This window comes from Haemaphysalis longicornis, unplaced genomic scaffold (genome assembly GCF_048455015.1).
Source record: "Haemaphysalis longicornis isolate Haplotype H1 unplaced genomic scaffold, Haemaphysalis longicornis Haplotype H1 scaffold_5, whole genome shotgun sequence".
Taxonomy (NCBI): domain Eukaryota; kingdom Metazoa; phylum Arthropoda; class Arachnida; order Ixodida; family Ixodidae; genus Haemaphysalis; species Haemaphysalis longicornis.
The window spans coordinates 96,812,914-96,831,267 of record NW_027526385.1 but is presented as its reverse complement, the minus strand read 5'-3'; the positions used below and the strand labels follow the sequence as shown (position 1 = coordinate 96,831,267).

The 18,354-nt window shown below is 49.4% G+C and overlaps 1 protein-coding gene across 4 annotated transcripts in view; it reads left to right on the top strand.

Annotated features, from left to right (window-relative positions):
- The window catches only part of LOC144138577 (sodium-independent sulfate anion transporter-like), a 174,103-nt gene that overhangs the window by 96,635 nt on the left and 59,114 nt on the right, over positions 1–18,354 (top strand). Inside the window, exon 1 of one of the 4 annotated variants that reach the window (XM_077670931.1) lies at positions 1,356–2,439. The exons of the other annotated variants lie outside the window; for them this stretch is intronic. Within the exon in view, the coding sequence (XP_077527057.1) occupies positions 2,328–2,439 (112 nt within the window). The 5' untranslated portion in view covers positions 1,356–2,327. Of the gene's footprint in view, positions 1–1,355; positions 2,440–18,354 lie in introns of those variants that run through there. 4 annotated transcript variants of the gene reach the window in all.

The window sequence follows — 18,354 nt, the reverse complement described above, 5'->3', positions numbered from 1 at the left end:
TGTATCATTGATAAATCGCTTAAAATTTGCACCACCAGCTCTATGTTTCCCTTTCGGGGTTATGGGAGGAGCCCTGAAATTTAGCAGAATACACAGGAAACATTTTCTTGCTTGAAAAAAAATTATCAGGGCTGAAAGAGTTAAAACTCCAATTTGATTTCATCAACTGTTCAAGAAACCGTCGTTCGCTGCCCCAACTCGAACGCGCTCCGATTCTTTAACGCCAACCTGTTCGAGCAACTAGCCGCGGTGGCTCAGTGGCTATAGCATTGTGCTGCTGAGCACAAAGACACGGGTTCGATTCCCGGCTGCGGCGGCCGCTGTTCTGATCGAGGCGAAAAGTAAAAACCCCCGTGTGTACGAGATTTCAGCGCACGTTAAAGATCACCAGGTGGCCATAATTAATCCGGAGCCCTCCACTACGGCGCACCTCATCGCCTGCGTTGCGTCGGCAGGTTAAACCCTACAATCAATCAGAAAATAAAGAATACGCTTTCAAAACAATATTTTGACCCGAAAATACAAAAACACGTCTTGGAACTCGTGGCGGCGTTTCAAGTTCAACGGCAAAGAAAAGCCCCAGTAGTTGAATGAAACCGTGGAACGCGGGAAAATTGAATTGATTTTAACAAGCCTCCTCCGTGTTTATTGTTGGAGCAGCGAAAAGAGAAGAGAGGAGCATCAGGAGGGCTAGAATAAATCCGGAGCCCTCCACTACGGCGCACCTCATCGCCTGCGTTGCGTGGGCACGTTATATACCCTACAATCAATCAGTCGAGCAGTTTCATTACCCGTCAATCCGTTCGTTAAGGTACCCTCCGCGGTGGCTCAGTGGATAAGGCGTTGTGCCGCTAAGCACGAGGTCGCGGGTTCGATTCCTGGCCGCGGCGGCCGCATTTCTGATGGAGGCGAAAAGCAAAAACGCCCGTGTGTACGAGATTTCGGCGCACGTTAAAAATCCCCAGGTGGTCAAAGTTAATCCGGAGCCCTCCACTCCGGCGCGCCTCATCGCCTGCGTTGCGTCGGCGCGTTCAACCCTACAATCAATCAAATCAATCCGTTCGTTACGGTTCCCGCGAAGACGCTACTGACGTCCGCGACGCGGTCAGCGGGGCTCGTCCAGCGATAGCCTGAATGCCGGGACAGAGCGCGAAGCTGTGCGGGCGGATGGGAGAACAAGTGTATCAACAATCTGGCGAGAGAGAGAGAGGGAGACCGCTACTCGTGTAACGGCCCGCGCGCGCACAGAACGCGTTACGTGGAGCGGGGAGAGGGAAAGTCGAACGCGCGCGGTGCATCACGAACCTCCTCCCCGTCTCCCCGCTTCGTCTCGCTCTTATGCTTCCTGGCGGGAGTATGTCAAGTTTCAGAAGCGGTTTGGCGGCATCGGGTAACGGTTGTCCCTCTCAGTCTCTCCCGCGAAGACCTCTTCCTCCCCGGTGTATTTCGGCTGCCGCGGTGCGCGGACGGACTTCCGGGCGCGGACAAGAACTGTCATCCTCCGCAGAGTTTCGGATCGACTTTCGGCGCCAAAAAGATTGGTTCGTCACTTGTCGTCCGCGCTATCGTCGGAGCGATAACGAACTCCTCTGTCGTGACTTCTTGCTACTGTGAGTGCCGTATCGTGTCTGCTGTGAGACATCGGTCCTAAAGAAGAGTGCTTAGTCGTCTGCTTATAGTCGTCTGCTTCATTGACTTTCCGGAACTTCGCAGAGACGTCTGTAAGCCACCTTATGCGACACAATGTTTTCAATTGACAGTAGGTTATATACAAGGCTGTGATTGCTTTGGCCTGTACTGTAAGGGATAAAGCGCATCATAAAAAAAAAGCTTCCCCTGCCAAGTTTTTGTTGCGCGAAGAACCAAGTTCACTGCAAATCAGGTGCGGCTACTTGGACGCAGTGGTGCATTTCTGGAGCCAACGTCGAGAACCCAACAAAGTCGACCTCGCCTGCCAATCGGTCTGCTTTGGCGTGACTTCAAGACCCTGAGACAATTTTTTTCTGTCTTCTTATCCGAGCGAGTGACGAGCTCTCTGGTGCAGCGACTAACATCGAAGGAACTGCCGCTGACTAGCGTCTGGCCGATGAAGTTATCGCCCTGATTTCTTTCGACGGATGAATTGACAGCTGTTCCCAAGACACGCGCGCGAGTCTGTACGGGATACGACAGATTTCCGGGCAGTTATCTTCAATCCGACTCGTGCACTTCGATACGCGTGCGCAGCTCGGTCTGTTTTTCGACCTGCGTCTGCGCAACTGTGCTTCACCACGCCCCCCAGTTTCTGAGGCGAGAAGTGACTGTCCTTAGGCACCGTCCGAAGTAGCATGGTCCTCACTGCGGCTTTACGCAAGGTCTCTGGAGGGATCGAGCTGAACTCCATGAAGGCGATACGAGACGACGACTTGCCCGGCGGCCACAAAGCACGTGTCTTCTACAGTGAGTTGTTTCCCCTGTCATCTCTTTTTTTTTTTGTCGGAACTTGTTCTTCCAGTGTTCTAGCAGTTGTTAGCCCACACGTTGTTGACCTATTACGTCTTCCCGCGGACTGATCCGTATAAACTTAAAAAAGTGGACCCGTTTCGTTTAGCCGCTTCGAGGCCTTCAGCTTTTATGAAACAAAAAAGCGATTGCGGCTAGCATCACATCTCGCGGAGCAGTTTCTAACTCCCGAGCTTTACAGCGAAGCTGTCGTCCGCGGGCGCGTTCGTGTCAACAAAGAATTTTTATCTTGCGGCAAAGCCAACTTTTCGGCGAATGCTCCGTGGATGCTGTCAATCTAACGTAGGTATACCGACAAAGATCGCACTGATGCGTATGCGTTCTCTCCGTCTACGATCTAATCGGTATCCGTTCTCTCAAATGTTTGAAAGACGAGTGCATTCACCGAGCTTTCGAACTTGGCAGCCAGATGACGCCGCAAGTATCGGAAGCTGTAAGCTCAGTTCGTATTTGTTTGTATCCCCCCTGTACTTTATTTATTTCGTCTTGTATCCCACCCGCATTTCCGCAGGCCCAGTAAGACCTTCGGTACACGCACGGGAGGTGCTAAGTATTTTTAAGAGTACGTGGGTTAGAGTCAAACATTTTTTCCACCTCTGATACTGCGCTTGAAGAATTTCGTCCAAACCCTGCTAATCCGCAATAAAATCACCGCTGACTGATTTATTTTGCGCTCACGGTCCTAGAATTACACCAAGCCCGTTCAAGCACTCAACGTGTCATTGGCACCCGTTCCGATAATTAAAAGACCCGCCGCGGCGGCTTAGTGGCTAAGGCGTTGCGCTGCTGAGCGTAATGACGCGGGTTCGATTCCCGGCCGCTTTTCAGAAGGAGGCGAAAAGCAAAAGTGCCCGCGTATCGAGATTTAGGCACACGTTGAAGATCGCCCGGTGGTCAAAACTAATCCGGAGCCCTCAACGGCACGCCACTTATCCCACCCACGCTTCTGTGCAGAAGCCCTTTCTCAAAAAAAAAGGGAGGGGGGGGGGGTCACTGAATTCGATTTCTTCATCGAGTTGTCTTCGCCCACTTCTATAGGGCCGTTTAAAATGATCTGTAAATCAGTGACCGGATAGAAACGGTGAACGGATGGTAGCACCTACGGCTTTAGTTCGGAATATAGCACCTCGCAACGAGTTAGATAGTTCCTTCCTAACCCCGCGTAATGCACTTAGCCTTGCGAAGTCTGGTCGCTTACAATAATGCGAACACACGATTCTATTCTTATACGGCAATTGCAGCATGCGCTGTGTACAGCATGCTACGGAGCGGGCGGCCTTGTACGCCGAGGTGTGAGGGAAAGCAGACGAGCATGCCTTGAGGAACAGCATCGTATTCCCCCAAGGCCACTCGATGCGGCGAAGTGTCGCTCCCCCTTTGCGATCCGTCTTTGTTTCACACTTGCGACCACCTGTCGAAGCGGCGGGAATACCTCTGGGTCATTGTATCACCTGAGCACGAGGACGCGGGTTCGATTCCCGGCCGTGGCGGCCGCTTTTCTGATGGAGGCGAACAGAAAGAACACCCGTTTGTACGAGATTTCGACGCACGCTAAAGATCTCCAGGTGGTAAAAATTATTCTGGAGCCCTCCACTACGGTGCGCCTCATCGAATGTGTTGCGTCGGCGCGTGAAACCGTACAATCAATCAATCAATCAATCATTGTATCACCCCAAGGAACACTGCCCCTGCGGAGCTATTACCAGCATATTTTGCAAGGCTCGAACCGCTTATTCGCCGCGGTGGCTCAGTGGCGAAGGAGTTGTGCTGCTGAGCCCAAGCACGCGGGTTCGATTCCCGGCCACGGTGGCCGCTTTTCTGGTAGAAGTGGAAAGTAAAAGTGCCCATGTATACGACATTTTGGCGCACGTGAAAGATCCCCCGGTGGTAAAAATTAATCTGGAGCCCTTATACGGCGATCCTCGTCGTCTGTCTAGCGTCGGCGCGTTAAACCTCATAATCAATCAATCATCGAACCGCTTGATTATTTAGCAGTAGCAAATGCATCCGCCTTAACTGAGAGGCCGAAGAAATGCCGCTTCGTCCGGTGGTATAATGGTAAAGGTGAACTGTTTGTTACTGAACCATTCGAGCAATGGAAATGACGTTTAGAACCCCCGTCTGGATCCTTGTTGACACAGTTTCGAAACCCCGTTCGGGATTTTTGTTCAGAATGATTTAAATCAATGACCAAGTCTGTAGGGACGGACGTGACGTTTCGTGTGGCGTTTAAAGTCTTTATTCGCATTATAGTCACCGATCAAGTATGCGGGTGGAAATTCTGTTCTGTATCGACTGTTGTTTGGTTTAAACAAGGATTTCGTTGGGGTCCGAAACGTCGCTTCCGTAATTCATTGACTTGGTTAATGATTGCCTTTTACTTCCTCAGGACATACACCCACTGAATGCGGTGGCGCATTCCAAAACAGGCGCTTACACTCACCGCGGGCAGGAGATTGATTTGGGCATATTTTCGTACGCACCGCCTTCAAGCACTGAAAAAATTTGCGCAGCTTGCAGTAGTGCTATAAGGCTGGAGAAACAGCAGAGCTAGCGGCCCCTCTCCCTTCGTCGGAGACCCGGCTGATGAACAGGGCATTTATTTCAGAACTTGTAACCCAATGTTCTCCATGACTGGCAGGCCCGGACAATTTTGTCCGCCGGCTTTCACATTTCTCTTAAGGTGGACTGCATTAGCACGCGCTACAACCCGCTCCCAAGTCCGCAGCCAACGCCCGCGCTATGAACCCTAAGAAAATTCTGTGGGTCCCGAACGCGATGACGGCTCGATCGGATAGACGCCGGTTTCATAACGCGAGAGACACACGTTCAATTTCGACCACGGGAAGCATTTTTTTTTTCCAATTGGCTGCACGTGTTGTTTTTTCCCCTCCGCTGCAAACCCCATACCCCTCGGTCCTTTTGGGCGGCCCGGTTATTAGGCTGCCGGTTTCACGGCGTATAAAGGTCCCCGGTTCGATTCTCGGAAGTTCCCTATCCGCATTTTTTTCTTGAGCCGTAAAGTTTTTCGGTGCGGCGGACGGAAAAAGCTCGGCCTGAAGAGCTCTGCTGTTAAGAATGGACTCAGCGATGCTCACGTGCGCGGTTTTCTGGCAATTGCCTATTGTGTGTAGCGGCGTTTTCAAGGCGCGCGCCAATTCATAGCTGTTCAACCGCGAATGCTTATCCGCATTCGTATCTTCGGTGTGTCAGGGCCGGAAGATAGAGAGTCCCCGTTTTCTCCGGTTGTTTCACAATGCAGGGCACCGGTAAGTGGCAGTGACACGTGACCAACAAAGTCAAAGCGGCCCTCGTCCGTTAGGCTGTTCCACGAGCTGATGAGCGCAGCCCCGAATTCTTTCCTCCGCTTACCGCGCTGCTTTGCATACTCGCCGTCTTTATTCGTGAGAAGGCATGTTGTGTCGACGCTTCATAAATCGTTAAAGAACGCACAACTGGAAATTTGATTGATTGATTGATTGATTGATTGATTGATTGATTGATTGATTGATTGATTGATTGATTGATTGATTGATTGATTGATTGATTGATTGATTGTAGGGTTTAACGCGCCGACGTAACGCAAGCGATGGGGCGCGCCGTAGTGGAGGGCTCCGGATTATTTTGACCACCTCGGGATCTTTAACGTGTGCCGAAATATCGTACACACGGGCGTTTTTGCTTTTCGCCTCCATCAGAAAAGCGGCCGCAGCGGCCGAGAATCGAAACCGCGACCTCGTGCTCAGCAGCGCAACGCCTTAGCCACTGAGCCACCGCGGCGGGTATCTCGAAATTTGCTGGTGAAATTTTTGGGTTCCTGCTATCATTCACTTTCACTTGCCCTCTTTGCGCCGTTAGCGGCTGTTTGGCAGGCATGATACGCAAAAAAAATGGCAGCATGTCCACTCCGCGGATGATGGCGAGGGTGCGGAGTACGGGTACTCGAAATGACATCCAAGTTGCTCCCAGAGCGACATCCGATTTGCTCCCCGACTGTCATTCGATTCGAGTTGCACCTTGGTTAGTCCCTAAATGAAACTGCAACTCACGGCTCAAATCGAATTTCGCTTGATTTTCGCTTGATGGTGGTGTGCGCACGGATGGACGCGGACGGACACTGGGAGGTCCTAAGGTACTCCGCACCGTTGCAGGCGGAGTACCTTAGGACCTCCGTAAAACCTCGTTATTACGAACACTGATATAGCGAATTATCGGCTATAGCGAACTAAATACAAACTTTGGTTGGTCACGCTTTATTTCAATGACACTTATTCTTTTATAACGAAACTGATACCGACAGAGCCGCGCGCTATATCGAATATAACGAAAAATATTTGACCAGGAGTCTGAGAAGCTACCTGAAAAAAAAAAACCCGTCGTCCGAAACTGAAGAAGTGTAAACGTTCTTTGTTCGTGGACAATGTGGAATTTTTTTTTCCTGCTGAGTGCTGTGAGTAGCCAGGATACGAAGATCACATCCTTCATCAAATATATAAGCACGCTGGCCTGTTTTGTCAAGTGAACTTTCTTCTGTTGTAACTTCACGTACTCATGCTCCAGTTCATTGGGGTTGAAATGCAACAAGGAGAAAGGTAAAAGTTTCCTTGTTTATAGGCGATTCGAGGCCTGAAAAAGATACGTTTTCGTTACAAGTATTTTTGCGCGAGCCAGATTTAATATTTGTTAGAGCCGATTTTCACCTGCACTGTTATAACGAATATCGTATGTAACAAACTAATTTGCTGTCCCAATACTACTTCGTTATAATCAGGTTCGACTATACCTTTTTCTGTCTATCCTTCTTCAAGACTCCGTCTTTATTGAGGTGCCCTCAACCAGAGAGACAGTAATCGGCTGAGTCAACTTTCGATTCTCTTCCAATGAAGCAACTCTCTTGCTCTCGTCACCGTTCGGTGTATCTCCGTCAACGCCGGGAATGTGTGATTGACGTGATTGACAACTAGGCCATTCGGAAACGCCGCGTGCATTGACCGCGGGTTTTTCAGAGCCGTGAGGTCGATCCACACGTCAGAAGGGAAGGTTTTCACAACAGGAAACGTGCATAGAAGGCCCTGGGTGCTCCAAACCACGCACAACATGTAATACTCCCAGGTGTGTGTGTGACATTCTCGGAAAACCGTCACACTTAGCTGGCGTCGAGTGCATAATTCGAGGGCACCCGTCCCGTGTCTTTCGGTTGCTTTCTCGTTGTACCAGAACGGATGTCTTGCCGCGTAACCGCCCCTGTTTTTTCGCTGCCATGTGTTTTCGGAAGAAAACACGGGGCAGCATGTTCTAGACTAGAAGACTCGCGGGATGGCCTTGCAAATAAAGTGCCTGGCGTAACTCCTCCCTTCTCCACTACCCCCCCCCCCCATATCTCGTTGTTTCACACGCGTACACACAAATATGTGAGAAAATGTTCCAACATCCAGGGGACATTACTCTTAAGTGCCAAGGCTTTACTCAACAGAGTCAACACAATTCATAAGACGTTGCGCCACATGAGTGCGTCACCATTGACGATGCCACCCGCATAGGTGGCGAAACGTATTATGTATTGCTTTAACGCTGTCGAGCAAAGTAGTGTTTCTGACTTAACAAAACTTGTTGAGCTAGTTAGTTCATGCTTATTGGAAAGAATAGAAGGGGCGCTAAGTAGAAGACGAAGTAGACATACACACATTGGCGCCTGTATATGTGTGTGGGTGTCTATTTCGTCTTCGTCTACTTAGCGCCCCTTTTATTCTTTCCAGTGTTTCTGAAACTTAAGAACGCGAATATGTATGCCTGTTTCAATGCATGTTATGAATGCATACAGTAACCACGCTTTATAGCGAAGTCCTCGAGGCAAGAAACAGACTTCGATATTAGCTGCATTTTGTTAAAAGCTGATATAATTTGCTATCCATGCAATCGTTAGCAAATCATACCTTCGAGTGTAAAACGAGAATCGGTATTGATTTTGCCTTTTTTAGTACAGTTTACTGGGTTGATGTTGGTTGCTATTGCTGAATGAGCGAAATGTTACATTAAAACTAAAGGTCACAAGTCACTGGGGGAAGTAAGAATAGAGGGGAAGGTCACAATGTATACAACGAGCACAGGGGGGGGGGGGCAGTGGGAATCGTTATCGGCTTGCGGGCCGCGATAGCCGAGTACGATACGTTTCGCAACCTCGCCCACGCAATCCTCTGCCTCGTCTTCGAACCTCGGACTCGAGCGCATTAGGAATCTCTCCTCGCGTGCTATCCTGTCGTTTCGTAAAGCCGCTGGTAGCGTGAAGCCTACTGTCAAACACTGTGCGTGTCTCGGTACGCTTTACCCAGCCCTTTAACCGTGCGTCACACCTGCCTCCCATTTTTGTTTCTTCCGCCATTGCATTTGTAGTTCGACGGTCTATTTTCCAGTTTCGAGCACCTGCCGCACGCGGCAACAACAAACAAGCGTCGGCACGAAATTGGTACGGGGATGGGTGGAGGCAAATCGATGACGTCAAAACGAACAGCGAACTGAGTGATGGGCTGCACCCACCGCGGTGGCACAGTGGCTAAGGCGTTGCGCTGCTGAGCCCAAGGACGCGCGTTCGGTATCCGACCGCGGCTGATCCTTATCAGATAGAGGCGAAAAATGTACCATCCCTTCCTAACGAAAGTTGAGGAAAGCGCTAAAGCTAAAAGGGCATCAAATCGCTCCTCAAACCTTAAAAGACCCAATCCCAAACGAAGAACGGACCGGTGCGATGATTTTTCGCTCACTTGGTAAACGTATCTACGAACGATCTGAATGCATACCGATACGTGCTTTGTGAGATAACGGTATCCTATTGTACTCCTTCTTCATCGTCGATGCGTGTATTGTCTTATCTCGCACTGCTCCACTTTCGCGATTTTCAAGTAACCGCGTTGACGCAATGCAAGCCCTGTGCCACGCGCACGTCGCGTGTCCAGAGATTTGATCATAGATTTTGCGTCGACCAACCGGTTTATGTGGAAATTCATCACATTTTTGACAGAACGCCATCCGTCCCACCAAGAAAGCGTCCGCTTTAGAAGTGAGAACACCCGCGTGTCGAGATTTCGGCACACGTTAAAGATCACCCGGTAGTCTAAATTAATCCGGAGCCCTCCACTTCGGCGCGCCTCATAGCCCATGCGCAGCTTCGGCGCGTTAAACCTTACAATCGTAATCAATAGAGTTGGTATCGGTTCGTCGGCAAAACTGCACGAAAAACCACTTTGGAAGGAGAGTTGGACGACATGTGCGTAGAGTCGTCAGCTGGAGACGACCTTAGAAAGTGCCGCTTTACGCGCAGTCTGCCGTGGTTAACGGGCCTTCCGGTTAGCCGTCACTAAAAGGACTAAATCGGAGCTAATTCAAAGCAGTGTCGCTCTTTGAATGGTCGGCGATAGCGTGCAGGACGTCACAACTTGGCCTTCACTTTCGCAGTGGAAACGAGCCTCCGTTGCTGCGTTATTGTCGCTGGAGCGTTTACAAGTCGTGCAACCTTTCAGGGCGACGTGACTGCCGCAATAATTGCTGTGAAAGGAAAGCTCGCATGAATGCCGCTGGCCATGCGAGCACAAGGCGTTTTCTTCGCGCGTCAATGGCGTCTGAATTCTGCTGTTGTGCCACCGCAACAGCTGAGCCGTGGTTGAGCGATGCCATCTTTAGGAGACTGGTATAGGGCAGTTATCGCAGCGTCCGAACATATCGAAGTCATCAAAGTGATTTGAATTTAATTTAACAAAGTGTGGTATCACGCCAAGCGTTGGTAGACAATTGTAGCCGCTGTAGTTATTAAAAAACAAAGACAACCTTTTGGAGATTGCACCCTGAACGTATGCGTTCGCCTGGAAGATTTGCGCCTGCTCAAGTGCGCAGGCGTCGCGAATATCACCACGTTATCACAGGGACTGGGGGAAGGGGGGAGGGGGGTTGATTGACATTGATTATAAATCAAATTACGGTTCATCATTTCATGGGCATTGGCCAGTACCACTGAGTGGTTACGCGTGAAGCGAGTCGTGAAGGGTTAAGCATTGCCCGCGAGATTCCCACTGGCTGCACGTAACCAGTGCGGCAAACTGGACAAGTTTTCGCGTTCAGCACGGTATGCCAGCGCTGTTTGTGCCTTCTCTTATTAGAGCGAATGTTGCTATGCCTCGTTGATAGCGTCGTTCGTCCGAGTAAAGCGCACTGCAGAAAAGCCATATTCACACAATGGGTTTCACGATACGATGACGATGATAAGCGAATACACATCAAGCGCCTTAAGAAAAAATTCCCCGCATTTCCCCGAGGGGAAGAATGTGAAAGTGCGAATGCACGAGTTGAATTTGCGCGGTTCGGTAATGTTCGCGAAAGAGAGATCACACACACACACACAACTACAAAGAATGAAAGATGCATTTATTCACAGACACCTATTTGTGTTGTCGTTGTACTTGATGGCTAGAGCGGATCTCAGCTTTGAAATTTAGTGTCGGTACTGCTTTAAGCGGGTGCATTAGCCCTTCTCACGCCCGATTCCTGGCCAATCCCCCACGTGGGTATGTGCCATGTCAGCGGCCAGGCAGCGCGCGCCCATCTCCCCCCGTTGCTAGGGAAGACGAGGAGCGCGCGCACCCGCAGCTGTTGCTATGCGGACTACGGCGGCGGACGATTCAGGCTCGCTTAAGAAGTGCATTCGCACTTAAAAAAAAGGCAGCATCTCCACTCCGTGGATGATGGCGAGGTTGTGGAGTACGGGGACTCGAAATGACATCAAAGTTGCGCCCCGAGTGACATCCGCTTTGCGCCCGGACCGTCATTCGATTTGAGCCGAGAGTTGCACCTTGATTATTCCCTAAATGAAACTGCAACTCGCAGCTCAAGTCGGATTTCGCTTGATGGTGGTGTGCGCACGTATGGACGCGGACGGACATCGGGAGGTCCTAAGGTACGCCGCACCGTTACAGGCGAGGGAATAAGCCGTTTGACTCTCGGGTACCAACTCACGGTCGTAGCCCAATGGGTAAGACGACTGAGCGACACTAACTCTGTCTGCTCTAGCAGACACAGGCTCGAATCCTGCCGGTGCCTGTGGGATTTTTTGCGATTGTAAATGCTATGCGCACTGACGCGGGCGGACATTGTGGGGTCCTAAGGTACATACTCCGCACCTAAAATACCAAGGTCACGTGAACGTGCGCCTCGTCAGGAGTGCCCGGCGTCGGCCACCATGACCTTCTAGAACTCTGCCCAGCGTTCGTGGCGTGATCTCTCGCTTGCTGTTCTCCTCGCCAGTTCACGTGCGTTCGCGCCTGAGGTGGGGAGCACAGACGCCGAGTTCGCGAAGCCGGTTGGTTGTCGCGGGTTCCAGTGCGGGCTCAAGCGGCAACGACATGGAGAGTTTCGCTCGCGTCTGGCGTCCGTGGGCGTCTCCTAGTGGCGACGTGAAACAGACGTTGGAGAGGACCAAATTCAAAAAAAAGAAAGAGCCAATACGACCAATTGGGAAGTTTTTAGCTAGCAAAGCAATGTGGGAGATGTTGGTGGAGTAAATTCTGCTCTCCAACGTTTTTCGTGTCGACACCAAGAGACGCGAACGGCCGCCAGGCGCGTGCAAAACGCTCCATGTGTGTTGCCGCTTAATTAACGCGGTCGGCTTTGGGAGATATGTAAAAGCCTGAGGACGAAACAATCCGGGCCTGACAGTCATGGAGAACTTTGAGCGGCAAGTTTGAAAATCCGGGTGAGGTGCACCAGCGGGTCTCCGACGAAGAGAGAGTGGCCACCAGCTCTGCTGTTTCTCCAGCCTTGCTCCACTGGTGCCCGCTGCGCCCATTTTAAATGCAGAGCATTTCAGTAACTCACGATGTCACCGGCGTTGACGTCCGTAGTCGTAGCCCGCACCCCTCCCCCTACACTATATAAAAAAATACGATCCGGCGCCTGGTTTCGATCCCTCGACCCTGCGGGCGGAACGCAATGTACATGATGCTCTACCCACTGCGCCACAAATCCGACACAGAATGGGAGGCTACGAACGCGCCTTATATTTATATCCTTGACTCATTCAAACTATATAAAAAAAATATTATCCGGTGCCTGGTTTCGATCCCTCGACCCTGCGGGCGGAACGCAATGTACATGGTGCTCTACCCACTGCGCCACAAAGCCGACACAGAATGGAAGGCTACGAACGCGGCTTATATCCTTGACTCATTCAAACTACGTCAAGAAGCTGCTGATACAACGCATTCACTACCACCAACTCCCCAAACACTAAACGTTAACGCAATACACCCACCCCCTATGCGACGCATTTACTCGAGTCCCCCTCGCGGGGAGATGGGCCCAATTTTTTATTCTTAGTAATAGTCTTTTTGCGCTGTTGTCACCATTGCCTCATAGCCCGAAAACCCTTATCGAAATTCCCATTTGCCTTCCAGGTTCACTAAGCACGCGCAATAAATAGCTGTGTCCATACGTCCCGTACCTATTCACTGCAGCCAGGCGTCCTTAGTGAATTCTCTCTTTATCACGTGCCGCAATCGGCGCGAGTTTGCTGAGGGAAGAAGTCACGGTGGTGGTGGCTTTGCCTTGGCTTTTATCTCCCTTCTTTCTTTTTTTTTTTTTTTTTTCGGTAGCACTTTTGCACCGCACAAAAGAATGGCGCTCTGCACCTTGCGTGACCGGAGAAGAAAAGCTCGTGCGTGTCCTGCATTACTCGCACAATTAGAAGGAAAGCGAGAAATTTTATTATTCGGCGAGGCCACACTGCATGCGCCTCGCAACGTCTTTCCGTGCACCGTATAGTTGCATGCAAATGGCGGGGAGAAGTGTGGCATTGGCTTCATCCGTTTTTGCGGGGGCTTTTTATTCGTTCGTTTTGTTTATTTATTTTCGGCTTTTCACTCATCCGCGAAGGCCTGTTTTAATGCGCACCGACCTTTGCAGTGGTGCGGAACAGGAAAGTTGAATGGACTGCCTTCAACGAGGCCGTGAAGCTGTCGTGACTATAGCGACGTGTTTTTGATGTGCGAGAATGAGCATCACCTTTAGAATGTGCACATAACTCGTGCGGCGCACTTTATAAATATATATATATATATATATATATATATATATATATATATATATATATATATAGTTAAGAGGAAAGGTTCCTGGCTATGAGGTTAGCTGTACGATAGAGAAGTCAAACTGAAAAACATAACATTTATTCTAACGTTTCGACCGGGGGCCCCCGGCCGGTCGAAACGTTAGAATAAATGTTGTTATGTTTTTCAGTTTGACTTCTCTATCGTATATATATATATATATATATATATATATATATATATATATATATATATATATATATATATATATTACAATGTGTATGCGCGTACTGAAGGTGAACGGTGAAAGCGCAGCCACAGCGCATGCACTCGCTACGTGCCAAATGTGGTAACAAGCAACATGGGCATCGCTCAGTGGTACAGATCGGCACATCAGTGATCAGTAGCCTAGAACGGCAGGTGCGGTTTCTGCTTCGACGAGCTCTGTCAGTACATGCACGTGAGCTTCCCTGTCTAGATGATGCGTGGGTGGGCGCGCTTTGCGCGAAAACAGCGTAACAGTCCGGAGGGCTGTTGCTCTGCCGCGTCCACAAAAACAGCTCACCCTTGCCGTTCCCCAGAGTGCGAACTTCCGTGATTGGCTCAACGTACCGGGATAGGAACAAAGGGTTCGTCAGGGCGGAATGACAACAAAGAATTATCTACATCACATGCAATGCGTGGTTCGATTCGCGAGGTTCGAGGGATGCTTAACAATCCGCCAGTGCGGCCTAAGTGGAATCCAACAGCATCTCGAAACTGTCGCTGATGTCACCTCCCCCCCCCCCCTCCCCTAGAGCCCAAAATCTTCAGTGAGGCTTGTGTTGAATGCGTTTTTTTTTTTTACAGCGAAGCTGTTTAGCGAATCGTACGTTTTCGTGTCCGCAGTTAAAAATACCAAGAAATTGGCGAGCTCGGGCCTCGCGGCGACCGCCCGGCGTCCCTGGAACACGTTCATCAGGTCAAGCATACCCACTTAAGGATATTCGCAAAGACTGGCCAAAAAAAAAAAAAAAAAAAAACTCAAGCATTCATTGTAATCGTGGCAACACTGCCTCGGAACGCGAACGAGACGTCATAGCGTACGCCACTCCAAGCCGATGTCCAATGATTATCACTTTCAAAAAAATGAAAGAAGCTCACACTTACAGCAGCAATGATGGAGTAATGGTCGTTGCGGCAGCCAAGACGAAGCAAATCGGCTGCAGTCGTGGATTTAGGGCCCTATTCTGGACTGCACAAATTGCCGGCAATTCAGGCAATTTTCCGGAAGTCTTTTCTGATTGGCTTTCAATTTTGGTCACGTGCTTCCGGTTGACAAAACGGTTGTGTGTGCTGTCGTCATTTTGACGTTTCTTGTCGTCTGCAGACACCAGTTATAAAGTTTGCCTTACTTCTCGTTACTAAAGGCGCATAATTCTTGGCCGGCAATGAAAAACCAGACTAAATGCAGCGGACATGACAACGTAAGCCTGTCTTTGCTATTCAACAACAATACTGCTTGTAATACACACCCCCTCTGTGATTGGCTGAGAAGGCGTGACGTAATTTAAACAGTTGGCGGGAACGATTACGTCATGCATTGGCAACTTCAGCCTGCGTAAAAGTGACGTAATGCTACGTAACAGCTTGAAAATGGCGGCTGTTTTTGTCGCAAAATACAAGCAAAATAGGGCACAATATTGCCCCGGCTTACGGCGCCGCGAAATGTGCGGCAATTTGCAGCAGGCGCAGTTTCGCATGCGCGCTCTTTAAAGCATGTTTCCTACCGAAACAAATTATAGTTTCAACTGCTTCCAAGTCAGCGATCATGGAACATACAAATAACATGCAGTATTTTGCTTTTATGTTTGGAAATAAAATAAAAATTATTTGTTTGGCGTAACCGCAACATAAGAGGGCAGTACCAGCCTCTCCATGACAAAGAGAACCCAATGCATGGCATTTGTCCATACTTGTCCTAGTAAGCTGTTGGGTCACATGATCGAACTCAAGAGAAAAATAACAATGAGAAGTGACTATTTAGTTCATTACAGCGCTGATTGCAGTCGAGCTTGACGAATGAGTGAATCGGCGACATCGGCGTGCTCCGCGGTTATCAGGCGTAGCGCTTCGCTGCTCTTATGTGTCATAGAAGCGATGGTCGCGGCCGTCTTTTTCTGTGATCACGCCATAAACTTGTAACATAGCAGCAGACGATGGCGTGGCGGCGGTGGCGGCAGGCAAGATGATAACGCAACAAAGCTTGCATTGAAGCAGAGCGGCCAGCTATGTTAATAAAAGCGATTGAACGAAATAAATAGATGCGGTAAAAAAATTGTATGATGTTCTTTAGCTCGACATCCGCCTTTCGCTCGCTTTTGGATCAACGTTACTCGATCGCCTTGTGGTGTTGGCGCCAAATGTGACCTCCAGAAATGTGTTTTTCTTGTCAGCCTCAGCTACCGTCTTAATTTTTATAGTACATGCCAAGCGTTTTTATATCTTTCTTGCACAATATTTGATACCTTGGTAACGATCTTTATGAGTGACTCGACAAATTACACTGCATGTCGTCATAGCTATAGGTGCAGCACGTCACTGATTGCTTACGTCGTGCTTACGCAAAAAAACATGGGCGAAATGCCGGCAATTTGTGCAGTCGAGAATAGGGCCCTTAAACCGCCATGGTAATCGTGAAGGTTGCGTACAGCTTCGACCTTCAACACTTACGCGTTATTGTGAGCTTCCTTCATATTTTTTTCGTTCGTGTCTTATTATGCTTAAATATTCGTAGAAGGTTATGGTTGTTTATGTCATGGAGCGGGGGTTGGTTTGGGGTGGGGAGGGCAAGAAGGCCCAAATTTTCTCACATGCAAACGCTGAGCCTTGACAGCGTGCGGTGGAATTTCATCTTTAAGAGAGCAGGCCCACTAAGAGCACCTACATTAGAAGCGTTCAGTATCACGCGTATAGGACCCCTGCAACACTGATGATAAATGCCTTCACTCTTTCCATCATGCCTGGATGCACTTGGAAAGATATGGCTATCGAAAGCGCACAGTAGCAGTACGTGATTTTATCGTCTGAACAAACATATCTTCCAGTATCTTTTTTGCTTTGTTGCAGTTTTTTGAGCGTCTGTCGAGTACGTTTATTGCTGCAACTGAAAGGGTTTCGCGCAGTAGCCGTGATATGGATTTCATGATGTCGTTCCAGCACGTAAGAAGTGCCCAAACCGAGAAAGCGGATAAGGGGTTCGATTCCCGGCCGTGGCGGCCGCTTTTCTCATGGAGGCGAAAAGCAAAAACGCCCGTGTGAACAAGATTTCGGCGCACGTTAAAGATCCCCAGGTGGTCAAAATTAATCCGGAGCCCTCCACTACGGCGCGCCTCACCGCCTCCCCATAATCAAGCCCCCATAATCAATCAATCAGAAAGCGAACAAAAAATTCTGCTGGGCAAGTTTCGAGATTATCTGACTGTAGTAGTGGAGCCACACTTGGCCTGGGTACATCGTTGCGACTTATAGTGTATGTGCAGAACGCACGTGTTGAATACGTCCTAAAAGCATTTGAGGTTTCGAGGAAAAAGTGAAAGTGTTGGTGACGCAAGTGGTACGAGAGGTACATGCACACAGGAGAGCGATGCTAAACTTTGAACTAAGCATTTGAAGTGTCGCCAAATAACCCGGACACAATGACTTTTCTTCATCGTTGCTCCAACACCGAAGTTCCTTTTGGGGCATCACGTAAGGGGTCACTAGAAACGTCATAGTACGAAAGTAGTGGGAAAAGCAAAAAATTCAATTTAATACACGTGCAATACTGAAGAAAATTTGCACAGTATTAATAAACAGAAAAAATAAGAGATGAGATGGCGAGTTACGTGGTCTCATCATCATCATCTGCCTGTCCTGTGCCAACTGCGACCACTTTATCCCTTCAAACTTCTTGATCTCATCTGCCCATCTAACCTCCTGCCACCCCCTACCACGCTTGCCTTTTCTAGAGATCCACTCTGTTACCCTTAATGACCAACGGTTGTCTTGCCTTCGCATTACATGCCCTGCCCACGTCCATTTCTTCTTCTTAATTTCTACTAACATGTCCTTAACACGCGTTTCTTCCCTGACCCACTCCGCTCTCTTCTTGTTCCTTAATGTTACACCTTTTTAAGTGCAATGCACTTCTTAAGCGACCCTGAACCTGCGTCCACCGGCGATGTCCGCGCACGTGGAGATGGGCGCGCGCAGCCTGGCCGCTGACATGGCACATACCCAGGTGGGGGATTGGCCAGGAATCTCCTCGTCTTCCGTGGCAACGGGGGGAGATGGGCGCGCGCTGCCTGGCCGCGGACATGGCACATACCCACGTGGGGGATTGGCCAAGAATCGGGCGTGAGAAGGGCTAATGCACCTGCTTAAATGAGTACTGACACGAAATTTCAAAGCTGAGATCCGCTCTAGCAATCAAGTACAACGACAACACAAATAGGTGTCTGTGAATAAATGCATCTTTCTTTCTTTGTAGTTGTGTGTGTGTGTGTGATCTCTCTTTCGCGAACATTACCGAACCGCGCAAATTCAACTCGTGCATTCGCACTTTCACATTCTTCCCCTCGGGGAAATGCGGGGAATTTTTTTTCTATTCTTGACAGGCGCGTAGTAGGAATGATTTATTAAACTCGTTAGAAGAGTTCTGCAATCGTTGGATGCTCGTGGAATTTAACTGGCATCGTCAATAACGGTATGGTGTGAGCAGGACTAAGTGCGATGGCAAAGAAGG